The 14,105-nt window shown below is 40.7% G+C and overlaps 1 protein-coding gene across 1 annotated transcript; it reads right to left on the bottom strand.

Annotated features, from left to right (window-relative positions):
* Window positions 1–501: 501 nt before the first annotated feature.
* On the bottom strand, window positions 502–3,299 carry LOC127782087 (uncharacterized). The gene is made up of 3 exons (XM_052309152.1): window positions 2,950–3,299; window positions 1,296–1,376; window positions 502–1,097 (listed from the first exon to the last, which is right to left on the bottom strand). Exons 1-3 carry the CDS (start codon window positions 3,115–3,117, stop codon window positions 756–758), a joined length of 591 nt encoding a protein of 196 aa, XP_052165112.1. The 5' UTR covers window positions 3,118–3,299; the 3' UTR covers window positions 502–755.
* Window positions 3,300–14,105: the final 10,806 nt, after the last annotated feature.

Genomic DNA, 14,105 nt, shown 5'->3' with positions numbered 1-14,105 from the left:
TATAAATAATGTGCTCATTAGATGCATTAGTGCATTGTTCCTGTTGTTTATACATTTCATACCATAGGGATCGTACGGTTTCTGGTTCCCACGGCCACGATATATATAGCTTCTGCCAAATTGAGTACACAAATAACACTTACTAAAAGTATTCTGAATTTCTATATTGCTTTTACTTTGTTTGTGAGATATAAAAATAACAATTTTATATTTTTTGGAATTTTATATTTTTATTTCTTACAAACAAAATCAAATTTGAACAGGATTTTTTTTACATGGTTACAAAATATCATCATATCTACATTTGTGATTTTTTTTAAAAAAAATTTAGACAACTTTTTGATTGGTGTTTGCACGAGTTTTCACTTAAATTGAGTTTTCATCACATATTTACCCCAAAGAAATTATGTACGATTAACATTTGCGACACTTAACCGAAGAAACAGCTATATAAGCTAGCTTAAAGTTTTGCAATCTGAAATTACTGATCAGTGTTCACTGTTTAGTACCAAAAGAAACTGATACGTCAGCTATTATTTAATCTGAAAGTACATACATGGATGATATATATGTGCACGTTATATCTGAGGTAACTGGGCAATAGCTAGTTACAAATTACAAGTTAACTTGGGTGAGGGATTAAATTGAGATCCCAGATTGCGTGAGGGCAATTCCACTTCTTTACTGCAAGTTTGTTGATTGCAGTTCATGGAATCAAACTGGAAAATGGTAATTGCTCATTCAGGAATCAGGGCTCATGAGTCATGACCTGGGCTATCTGAATGCATATCCACCGACGAATCATTTGATGCTGCAGGATCCGAGTCACGGTTTCCAGGGCAAAAAATGCCATCTGCAAAGCATCCTGTGTCACCGCCTTGCTGTACATGGTACAGTTGCAGGTTTTGCCGGACAGGGCTGGATAGCGCTTTCGAAAATATCATAGAGTCCTTGGAAGGGTTTGATGGTGTGATTGAACAAGATGGCGGCTGCTGCGTGCTTGTGTTGGGGATGTGCATTGGAGCTTGGAGATTCTGGAATGCGTGTTGCGATCTCGGTGAAGTTAATGCATTGTCACCTCCATACTCAATCTCGTGCTACATTCAAGAAAAACCCATAAACATGGCTACATGGGTAAGGAGTAAGGACAGGAGCTATTAATGAAATGTGATGAAATATCATCGTTCATAATACTACAGCCTAGCTGAGAGGTTCAGTGAACAGATCATAGATGTGAAAGTGAACTATATGTAGTACAATAAGAGTGTGATTAGTCTACAAATAGAAATCTGGACCTGGATGTGGGATGCTATGTCAGATACTGTGAGCCTCAAGCCAATTTCATGCTGTCGCACCATCCACTGGTAGAGTTTTTCCTGAATAAAACAAAATGGCTGCACATTATTACCAAGCATAATCTATCAATCTAAACAAGAGCACGAAAAATGCTAAGCACCAGTATATGCAATTGGGTCTGTGCATCATAGCACCAATTATTGTCCTGTTGTATGGACACAATCCCTGAGGATTGATTTAAACAACTAAAATACTTGTCTATCTATACCATATTAACACAAATGGGGGACCAGATGACTAAATCAATTATGTATTTGGTACTGTGCCACCATCACTTAAGCTTTTTGTAAGGAACAACGCATTCAAGTATGCCAAATTCATTACACAATATCACTGTGTCCTCCCATGAATTACTGCAGCCTGTTGGTGAACCAAAAAGTCCATCAGATTTTAAATCTCAATTGGTGTTTCAGTAGGCAATGGTAGTTTCGGTGGTATTGCCTCTTCTAAGTCATTCAAAACTTATAAGAGAAGATTGAACCACAACCAAAATGAACTAATGCACAATAACAGAACATGTAGTACAGGTGTACTAGTTTAGCACAAGTTGATGAAGGCAAACTTGTAAAACTTAAAGAGCACTCCCAGCAAGCTGTCTTACAGCACCAAAACAATTATAGCTAAAATCTATCACAGGGGGGATAATTTTGGCTAATCTTCCAACCTAGAATTTGCTTATTGCAATGCTTTAAGATGAGAAAAATAAACATGCCTTTTAAGATTAGAAAAGCATACCTACACCTAACAGTACTACTTTTTAATTGTGAACACCAAACAAGCAAAAGGAAACTTGTCAAAGATCCTTTAGAAATAGTGTAGAAGGAAACCTATCCCATACGTTTCTCTATTATGTTCTGTACGCCAATCCCTTTTTTTATCTCTTTATTACTATTAGCACAATCTAACTTCTTTCTTTTTTTTGAACGACAAGAGCACAATCTAACTTGTGTCTTGGAATACAGAATTGAAACATTTCCACCTAAGTTTGACTAACTGATGGTAAACAAATTCACAACAAACCACGATTTCTGCAATTAAACGAGAATACCAATGATGAAAACAAAGATGCATTTAGGTTTCAGTCATCATGAAGTAGCGATAAACTGCAATTTCAGATGGTGTGATGACGCCCACACAAATTAAAAGTGTGAATTAACTGAGCAAAATTTGCATCAAGAAACAATTGTTGTCATAACTCATAAGTGGCAACTAAAACCAAACATGAATAGCAGTGAACACCAAAATAAAAAATCTCCGCACAATTTCACCACAGCTGAAGACAGAATATAGCAAATATTGCAGCTTTATATGCACAGAACCTAGCAAAAAGGTGAAAATCGAGAGTTCAATTCTCCACAAAATGTAAGTATCGAAAACAAAAATTCTGAAGAAAGAAGCCCCATGACTCAAAATGTTCAGCGTCCCACCCGCACCGCAACACCAAAAATCTTTCGATCCAAGAACTGAAAGAAATCGAGGAAAAGGGGCCAAAAAAACAAATAATCTAATCTTTCGATTGCAAAACGGACCAGAAGTTCACCCGACTGGAAAGGGTGGGACTTGGGGAGGGGGGGATTTTAGCTCGGGGCGTACCAAGGCGTGGCGCTCGCCGGCGTGGAAGGAGAGGCGCTGGTGGGCACCGGCGAGCGCGTAGAGCTGCGAGAGCGAGTTGGCGGCGCCGCGGAAGGCGCCGTAGAGCGCCCGGTCGGCCTCCTCCTCCGCCGCCCGCGCCGCCTCCGCCTTCCGCTTCCTCCCCGCCATCCCGGACCGACGACGACCACCCGAGCCCTCAGGATTCGGGATTGACGGCGGCGGCGGGGAGAGGGAGGAGGATGGAATCCGCTCCGCGGCACGAGGAGGAGGAGGAGGAAGACGACGACGGCGAGGGCTACGAGCCTATCATGCGTGCGTCGCTGCCGCGTGGGGCCCACTCTCTCAGAGGAGTAGCTGTAGCTGCCATTGGGGCTATTTGGAGTGGAGAGGTTGGGTGTGCTAGCACGTGGGAGCGGAGAGAGACGGTAGTTGCACTGAGCGCTGGGTCCCTTCGATGTGGGCCCACATGGCAGTGGCGCTAAGGAGTTCCCCGCTGGCGGTGATGTACGGAAACGGATAGCTTAGAGCATCCCAGCAGTCCACATAAATTTGATCCTCCCTGTTCCTATTTGGGTTTTTTTTTTCGACTCCCCCGAAAATTTCGCTCGGTTTTTTTTTTCTCGCACGAATTTCGCTCTTTTGTTTTGCACGACTTTTTTAACAAACAGTGTGAAAAAAACCGGGCGCTATTTCCAATTGGGGGCGACGTAGGAAAGTTTCTAGGCAAAAACACCTTGATTTTTTATAATAGGTAAAGATAAAGATACAGATATTCCTATTTAGATTACATTCGGAAAAGATTTTCTCTTCGTATCTCTTCTTACTCCAACAGATTATCTATATTATATCCATTATATCGCACCATCCTATATTTTAAGAATATCTTTCAACTAAACAAATATACTCTATTCTCACATCTCTCTTCCTCTCTCATCTAGCTCCTTTTACCAATTTCTCCTCCTCTCTTCTACTTGTACTCCGAGAGGATAGGGAGAATGAGGGGAAGAGAGAGGCCGGCGCGGCTCGATGCAGGTGGCATAGGGGCAACATGGGCTTGGCGGCGTAGGGCCGATGCGGGTAGATGCGGCTCGGCCAAGGGCGGTGATGGGGTCGGCTCTAGGGCATGCGCTTAGGGCCAATGTGGGTACATGTGGCTTGGTCGTGGGCGGCGCTCAGGTCGACACGCGTGCGGCGCACGGTTGGAGGTGCCACGAATGGAGCTGGTCTGTCCGCGACGACCACATCCCTCCTTTTCCTAGAAAATCCCTCACGTCTACATTTGGTACATCATTTCCTAGTCCCGGCCGCCGTTGCCACCCTAGTCCTTGTCGTCGTCAAAACGAGTAGAGGAGAGGAGGAAGGCATCGATCCGGATGAGGGTGGGAGTTCTGTTTAGACGTCAACAGTTGTGGGGTAGCGTGAGGAGAGATGAATGCCAAATTTGATGTTTCTCTCTCTAGGATGGAGGATACGCTAAATTTGGAGGGTGGGATGGTGTATTTGCTGGATCACGTTTTTCTTCTCCTAACCGCTATTTTGCCAATCGATGTCTGGATGGTATATCTGCTAGGACGATACTCTTAGGACCTGTGTAAAGAAAGGAACGATGTAAATTTTTAGTGATATTAATTAAAGTGTATATAGATCTTTCAGTGGTATAAAGCTAGACTTGTAAATTTTGGATATCATGGAACCAATTTCCCGAAGAGAAAATAAATCAATTTCTGGTATGCAGAAGAAATGTTATCATAGACAGGCAGCGTATAGGTCCCGCCTAGCGTTCTCCACAAGCCTATCTCCTTATGGACCCCCTATGGAGATCTAGAGGGGCATTGGAGAAAATCGCTTTTGTGCTAGTGGTTGCACATTTGTGGACGGTTGGCTGGGGGTAGACCCTTGGTTGAGCTACGTACACTGAATCTATAAATGGAAAAAGTATGAATTACCCCCCTAACTATCACGTTAGTACGAATAACCCTCATCGACCCAATCCAGAGCAGTTTTGTCCTACTTGGCGAACGTGTGACAATTTAGTCAGTATTTTTCTTTTTAAAAAATGGTGGGGGTCAACCTTTCATATATACTCTCTCACCTCTCTCTTGAGAGTGCCATTGGGATCGGCGACCCAGTGGCCGATGATGGGCAGTCGGTGGAGGCGGGTGGAGCAGCGTAGAGGCTAGCACCTCGAGGTGGCGGTGAAGTCCAGGCAGCGGCCTAGGATGGTGATGCATGGAGCAGCGTGACAGCGGTAGAGAGTGGTCCATGGCAGCGCTGTGGAGACGATCCGGTGGCAGGCAGACCCTACCATATTTTTAAAAGAGGGGAAAAAGAGATGCGAGAGAGTATGATAGGCAGGCCCCACCATATTTTTAAAAGAAAAGTATCACCAATAGTTGAGATTTAGTTCAGCCACGTCATTAAAAGTTGTAAGCAGCTAGATTAGATCATGATCATATAATTAGCCGTTCGATCATCCTGTTTGCATGTCCTTCCCTTACGTATGATCCAGTAAGTATAGAAGCAATAATTTCACAAAGAACATTACCCTGGCAAAAGAGAAAAAAGAAGGCTAGGGTGTGTTCATATTTAGAAGAAATATGGATGGGGAAAGACTGCAGGTCTAGAATAATACAAGGCAAACTATGATGCCATTGAAATCCAAGAGAATTGTAAAGACAAGTTGTCATGGAGCTTGATAAAAGATGGAAAAAAATTATGTGAAATCCTTTTATGAGGCTTTCAAATTCCAATGACAAATTTCTATCACAAAAAACTTTGGACATTCAAGATTCCGTTGAAATTGAGGTTTTCCTTTGGTTCATACATAAGATAGTATATTAACCAAAGACAATCTAAAGGCCTGATAGTTTTTCCAGTCAAAAAAAAAACCAAAGACAATCTAATTATAGAGGAGAATGGGCAAAAATGGATAAAAGGAATGCCTGTTTGGGGAAGCTTCCACTTCTGCAGCTTCTCCCATAATCAGAAGCTTTCTCAAATAGTACAGCTTTTGGTCCAGATTCTAAGAAGCTGTAGTTATAAAATCTAGAAAGTGAACTAAGCTGGGAAACTCAGCTTTTCTAGATTATCATAAACTGGCTATACCATCTAGCTGTTTCTCAGAATCTTAACTCCCCAAACAAGCCTAGAAAATGTCTGTTTCTTGACAAGGAGGAAATAATACAACATCTTTTCATTCAATGCTCAATGACAAAGATTAATCAGCAATGTAGTGATCTGCTCTTTTAATCGTTAACTAATTCCGAACATGTAATACTTCTTCGGGCCGTACTTTCTGAATGACTTCAATTATGAAATGAAACAAATATATATAGTGATGATAGTGGGACCGTGGGAGTGGCTATAGTTATTTTGCCTATCTGGAAATTCAGGGAAAATTTATCCTAAAAGTCCCACTGAATTAATATTGTTTGCTTGCACTAGATTAAAACTTGGGCTATGTTGTAGACATCGGAGGAAAAGGCCAAGAAGACTACTATATGGGAGCCAATTTCTAAGCTGAGTTCTTTTGTTGTCCCCAACTCATCTCTACACGTGCACACTTTTCATACTATAATTGTGCGTTTTCTTTTGCAAAAATAGATATATGAAAGTTGCTTTTAAAAAACCCTATGAATCCATTTTTCAAAAAAAGCTAATACTTAATTAATCATGTACTAATAAGTTGCGCCATTTTATGTTCACAAGGGATGAGTTCTCAACACCAAGCAACAAACTGTTGTGTTCTTTAGCCAAAGTTCTCAACTCACTTTTCTCGTTTCTCATACGCATGTTTTCTAAATTGCTAATCGATGTGTTTTTAAAAAGGTTTTTATGGGAAAGTTACTATAAAAAATTATATTAATTTATTTTTAAGCTATTACGTCTTTAATCATGTATTGATCCATCACTCCGTTTTACATGTGGAGTGGAGGGGTTCCCAACCCCTCCAAAAGAAAACAGGGTTGAGTTATAAGTGAAATCTCCAACCCGAGGTTAGGATGGAAGAATGGCACAAGAAGACTTATAGTGAAAGGAGGATGATGAGCAAATTAAGAGCTGGAAGTTCTCTAGGAAAGTCCGTGTGCAAACCTTTTTTTTAATGTGCTGTTCAATGCTTTTGTCCCTGTTTTTTTAGTACTGGACCTACTGGTGATGGTGGTATGACATGCTAAACCTCTTGCTAAGTCCCTGATATGCTTCATATGTGGTCAAGTTGAGTGTAAGGTCGTTCTGTATACGAAGAACTATCTTATCTCATTCCAGACAATGGAAATGGGGGCTCTCAAGTCGTTGATAAGAAAAAATAGTAGTAGTGATTGTTGATTTGTGGCGTAGATCTCCAATTAATCGTCTTCTTACCATTACAGAAGATTATGTTATACATATATAATTTGATAATGACAAATTCTTTCCCTGCATACTTAATGTTTGATGAGATGCAATCAGTTCTCTTTCTTCTCTCTTCCACTGACCATCTATAAAAATCAATTTGATAGTATCATGTGAATGCATACAGAGTACGGTTCTGATGTCCATCCGAACCCTTCTATCTACCAATTCATTGGGTCGCAAATGCAATTGATACATCTGCCAGCCAAAACCTTCATGGTTGCTGGGTGAAATCACTTCTATATATGTGGCCCTCTAAGCTCTGCACTAGTCTTCACATTTCTGATATCAAAGATCAAACTGATCTGGCTCTAGTTCCTTGATCATCTCATACTTGGATATAGCCACAAAAGAATGCCACTCTGTTGTGCCAAATGTATTTGTCCATTACTATTGTTTTTTAGTTTCTTATGTTCTTCCTAGGTCAAACTTCTCTCATGTATGGGTTGCATTTAGTACTTCATTCCTTGGGAATGGGAAGAACCAGGAAAGCCAGATTTTGATGTAAAAAACTTGAAAGTGGTACTACCGAAGTGCCACAGTCAAGCCAGGTTGTCAAAGGTACTCCTGAGGTGTACGCTGCAGTTGCAAATAGAATGCCTGGTAGCTGGTAATTTGCTATGATCAGGATTTTATCTTTTTATTGAGTGATCATACAGAAGATGATGGACTGCCGTCTTCTCTCTCTACTAGACTCCCAGGTCATGATTATTGCGACTTGTTTCCCCATGACTGTGAAATATATATTAATCGCCCATGCACCCAACTAAGAGTTTATGAATTTTAAATCACAAAGTACATGGGAGGGGTTAGCATGAAAGTCTTTCTGTATCGTTTGCTCGTAGCCTGGGGAACTTGAAAAATTCCCACCATGAACTGCTGCGTCATACTCTTGCCCTGTTAAATACAATGGTTTTTCTGCACCATGCCTGATCACATATTCACATGCACATTAATGTTCGTTGATGTGCTCATTCACCACAAAATTGTAATTGGCAACCAGCACATGAACCCCTAGGTTTTGATTTGTGTACTGTCAGAAGCTCAAAATTGTACTACATGAACCCCTGAGTATAGGCCATGCCACACTTCTATGGTGCGGTGGAGCTAATAAATTTATTTTAATATATATCACTACTAAAAAATGATTTTTCACGGCGTCACCCAATCATTTTCGCTGGCGGCTATTTGTGAAAACCTCCAGCAAAATTATAACGATGGGTGGGGGGCTTCGAACCGCCAGAGAAAACTAATCTTCGTTGGCGGCCAAGTTAAGCGGGCCGCCAGCGAAGATGTAGCGGTTTTTGCTTGCGACGCACCTAACAGACCGCCAGCGAAGATGAAGCCATTATCGCTGGCGGATTGGTGACGTGGGCCGTCAGTGAAGATGAAGCCATTTTCGCTATCGAACCTCCTAAAATCCTGCCAGAAAAATATATTTTTTGTGGCGGACCTCCTAAGACCCTGCCAGCGAAAATCTATTTTCGCTGGTGGTAGGAATAGTGTTTTCCCGTATTAAAAGCCTACCTACCCACATAAATCCATGCCCGCAGAAACCCCCACCCATAGAAATCCGCGCCGCTCCACCTTTCTCACTCTCTCCCTCCGTGCGTCCTCCACCTCTGTTCCTCCCTTCCTCCACGCTGCTCCGGCACTCTCTCCATCTACGCCGCCGTCTGCCTCTCCTCCCTCTGGCCCTCCCTCTCCGAGCCGTGCCGCGCACATCATTGTCGCGTACTGCCACGACCCTTCCTCTCCCTCTCCTTCAGCTCTCGGTGAGTCGGTGACGGTGATGGCGACGGGAGGTGGGCAGCGGCGGATCTGACGGCGGGGTCACAGGGTTGCGCGGATCCAGCGGCCCCAGGCCCCACGATGGCGACGTGGTCACGGGTGGGAGACTGGGAGAGCTTCGGTGCGGGGCATGGGGCGTGGATCGACGACAGCGTGCCCCTCCCTCCTAGATCTGGTGCCGGCGGGTCTGGGCGGTGGATCCGATGGGGCCCTCAGCAACAAAGCAGCGGGGTCGCGGGCCACCGCTGGAAGATCTCCGGAGGTCAACGGACAGTGGGTCCGGCCGTGGGAGCGCCGTGGTGACTCTGCCCTCCCTCTCTCAGATCTGACGCCGACGAAACTGCATTTCTGTTCCCTCTCGGCGACGAGTTGTTGCTCATGTTGTTGTTCATCATGCTATATTGTGACATGTTGTTCATGTTGTTCTTGGATTGTGACATTGTATTTGTGCTCATGTTGTTCTTGGATTTGTATTGTGACAAGTTGTTCAACAACGGTAGATTGGAACACATTGGGATTGTAATTTTGACATGTTTTTGGATTTGCATTGCAATGTGGATTTGGAATGCAGGACTGCTGCATCTAGGTATTTTCAAATTTTCATTCAAAAATTTCTTTACTGGCGGTTGGAGAGCAGGTGCGGTGCATATGTTCAATTTTTTTAAAACCAAAAAACAAGCTTCACAGGCGGCTGGCTTAACACAAACGTTAGAGAAAATAGATTTTTCCTGGCGGCTCGTGTAAATCAACTGCCAGCGATAATTGATTATCGCTGGCGGCTCGCGTAACGTAACCGCTAGCGAAAATCGATTATTGCTAGCGTTTGAAGTCCCGCCAACGAAGACTTTGGATTTTCTGAAGCCTTTGATTTCAGGCAGCTAACCTATCCGCCAGAGAAATGATTTTAGCCGCCAGGAAAAACCATTATTTAGTAGTGTATTATATAGTTGACTTATTTAATATGTTTGAAATATTCATCTTTTCATGAAATCTTTATGTAAATAGAAAAATATACTGGGCATGCTTAAAGTACTTTTGATGATATATAGATCTAATGGTGTTCTTTTTACTTTACTTATTTTGAATAAATATTGTTAGACCAAGTTTGAGAAAAATAATAATTGTGCATCATATGTTAATAACAGAATAGTAGAAATACTTCAGAGTCCACACAGAACCCACTAAGACAGGCCACCAACGTTGTTTGATACCGGCGGTACATCATGTCTACCCTCTTAATTAATTAATTGCCATCCACATGTGAGCTCAGGCAGCTGAGCAGGGTGGCCATGTATTGGGTCTACCTATGGTTCTCTGTTGCTTATATATGTCAGTCCTTACCTTTGCCTTTTAATTACTTTCTATGGCCTGTTTCTCCATTATTCACATACCTTCTTTGCTACACACGTAGCAAATATGAGCTTGCTTTAACTGATGTACTTAGCTAGTGCTGGCCATGGAAGCATTGTGCTATTTGCTTCAGATCGGAATGGGTGTCATCAGGGAGAAGACAAGCACATTGTTCTTCATCATGATCATTTCCATATGTTGGCTGTATACTGGATAGGGAATACCTTGATCCCAAATACAATGTTTCAGAATATGTGTAGTTGGACTTTTCTCATTTTTTGAACATGTCATTGGTATGGATGTCCTAGCTAGAGAGCCAATAAAAAATTAATGGAAGTAGCATTTTATTTGAACTCATAGCTATACATAAAGCTATTATTTATTTCTTAGAAAATCTACTTTAAGTTAATACCCACTGAATAGCAATGTCTACTACCATAAACCAATAACTTATTGCAATGGGGGTACTTGTCACTTTGCTGGCCCTTCTCTGATATTTATATAGCACAATTTATTCGTCTTTGTCTTTGTCATCATGCATATATAGAGATAGTTTACACCTGCAGGGCAAAGGACCAGAATTAAGCACCACAAATAGAGGTCTCACACACTTTCCTCCTCTCGCTAATAAGAATATATATAGCTACTCTGTTTACACGGCCCTGTATCTACGAATTCCTTTACAAGAGAATGGGTAGGGTGTCGTGGAAAGAACATACAACACTTGCACCTTTTGTGTTTCGCAAGGTTTCACTCAAGGAGAGAGAGCCGCGTAAGCGATGCTCGAAGGGCATGGAAATCGTGCTAGCCATGTTTGCGGGATAGAACCTGTAAATTTTCATTGTGGCATGGGACTGTGACGCTATGCACAAAGATCCCCAAACTAACCCAAGCTTCCTATCCAGTTTCATCGTCATTCTGCTGCTCAATCAACGCGCTTATGATGGATTATGACGATGACAAACCCATCCATCTTAACGTCTAGCTAACAAAATTGAGACATCAAATAGACGAAGGGATGGAGTATTTTCTCTCCGGAATTAATGAGATGAAGGATTTGATGGACTTCTATAGGAATGTATATCAGATGTGCATGATAAGCACCGGACATCTTATTAATGTCCTATTTTGTCCCTTCGTCTCATGGTAAAAACAACAGCAAGTAATCAAAATCAAGTAATCAGATGATGCATATAGGTAAGAATATGTCATGACATTAGCAACAACCATATCAGCTAAGAAAATTCAGCATGATGGCAACAAATATAGCCGTCCACATTGAAAAAATATCATAACTAAACTACTAATTTGTCCCAAAAAAACGAATTGTGTCCAGGTTACTAGGTAGGATTGGTCTTTTTTTTTTAGGACGGAGGGGGTACAATGGTACATAGTAACAGTGTAACACACAAACCTGGATCTAACAACACAAAATCAAATAGCAAACCGACAACAAATACTTAACAAATATAATCAGTGCTAACGAGAGACCCTATCCAGATACCTTAACTATAGTACTAGTCCATCAAGCAAGTAGAAAATATATTCCTATCACCTAAAATAAAATTTTGTATTAAACTACTCATCCAATCTACGATCTGATTACACCGTTGTGTTCGTAGGAATTAAATCTTTATAACAAGATCTCACACGATTATATTTTGATAAAAAATACATATTACTTTTATAATATATCTAAGTTATTTTTAGATTTCACTAAATTACTTCTTAGACATATAAAAGTAAATTAAATAAAGCCTAAAAGTAATTTACATATATTAACTTAAAAATGAAAGTAACTTTTAAAAGTAAATCCGTTATGGATGTAAAAACACGAGTCTATCTAAAAATTAAATTTAATCAACACAAATTATGAAATTGACTAAAAATGATAATAAAATAAATAACTCACAACATTATGAATGTACGAGAAGTAATTTAATCTAATTAAAAAGTAATCTATATATAGAGTAAATATCACAAAACACCGGATTTTCAGGCGCATTTATCTTAAAACCACAGGTTTAGCAATTTTTATCACAAAACCACACCTCTTGGGGCATATGTATCAGAGAACCCAAATACCACCTGTTTCATCCCTTTTCACGTTTCCGTTTCTCCCGTTCACTGTTTTTGTTGACTAGTCCCGCAGGAACAGCTTATCTGAAATGCTAATATGATCAACAATACAATTACTCTGCTATATGAGTACAGATTTATGTTAGGAACCGTTCACTCAGTTAACATTTGGTTCATCAGGCTGTCAAGCATAACCCAATGCAAGTTCTCGCAAAACTTACATACTCATGTCATTCTCAACACTTTTGTGCTATTAATTCAGCTATCTTAATCAAATCAAAACATTTACAGCATATGAACCAACTCCTGAACTTCTATGCATCTACTCCTTCCCAAGCAGTTCTCCTTTGAGGACTTTGTCCTATCAACACATACCATTCTTATGGTGGTCGATCTGCTCACTTTGGCTCACTTTGACCTGAATACCTTCCAAGCAGTTCATCCTCAAGGTCCTCTCTTCTCATGTGTTCTTGCTATTGTGGGTACGGAAGAGGTGGTGCTATGATGGGAAATGGCGAACGGGAGGGATGAAAACAACGAAGGGAAGGAAAGGAACGGGATATGGGTGATGTGATACCATATGCCCTAAAGGGTGTGGTTTTGTGATAAAAGTTGCTAAACATGTGGTTTTTGAGATAGATGTGCCCTAAAGCCTGGTGTTTTGTGATATTTACTCTTATATATATATATATATATGATAAAAGTAACTTATATATATAACAAAAGTAATTTACAATATAGATATTTCTTTTATCAGAATATAGTCATGTAATATCTTGTTGTAAAGATTATAGATCGGATAAGTAATTTAAAAGATGTCATTGTGCCATGTATAAATGGATGGTGACCATGTACATACCCATCCAGCTAACAAATTGATGGTTTATTTTTTCTCTGGAACGATAAATCTTTGACAGCCGTACGTGCATGTAGGGTACGGTAAAAACAATGGCAAGTAATCAAAACTTGTAACCACAGATCGATGATGCATATAGGTAAGAGTATATATGTCAGGACATCAGCAACTATCCTGCAGTGACTGTGAGCAAAGAAAATTCAGCAGCTACGCAAATAGTAAATTCAAATGTTTAGTTTCGGTATAAAATCTCTGCCTAGCAGCACGCAAGCAAATATGATTCTCAACATTGAAAGAAAAAAAAATATCAGGGCTAAACAACTCAGAAGCACACCAATTAAAACTAGACTTAGCGACTCTAATTAAATTAGAGCAAAATGTAGGACACCGTAGTTTTGTGACATTTGCCGTAGAACTCTCTAAAAATATGTCGTAAAGCTTTGCCATACAACACTCTGGTTTTGTGACAATTTGCTAAAAAAAATTATAGCCATTATTATTTTCACATTTTGGTTACATGAAAAATTAGAAAGGACACTTCTGCTTCTGTGCCAAATTGTTAGGCAGGGTTCTGTAATTCGACTAAAATTTCCAAACTTTCAACTCTTTTGGGCCTCCGGTGTGATATAATTCGTCCTCGATTTTTTTCTGGTTTCAAATAATGTTTCAACTCAATCAATGTCTATTG

The sequence above is a fragment of the Oryza glaberrima genome, chromosome 8, assembly GCF_000147395.1.
Source record: "Oryza glaberrima chromosome 8, OglaRS2, whole genome shotgun sequence".
In the NCBI taxonomy this organism is placed as follows: Eukaryota; Viridiplantae; Streptophyta; class Magnoliopsida; order Poales; family Poaceae; genus Oryza; species Oryza glaberrima.
The sequence above is the reverse complement of the archived record's forward strand: the minus strand, read 5'-3'. Positions and strand labels throughout refer to the sequence as shown.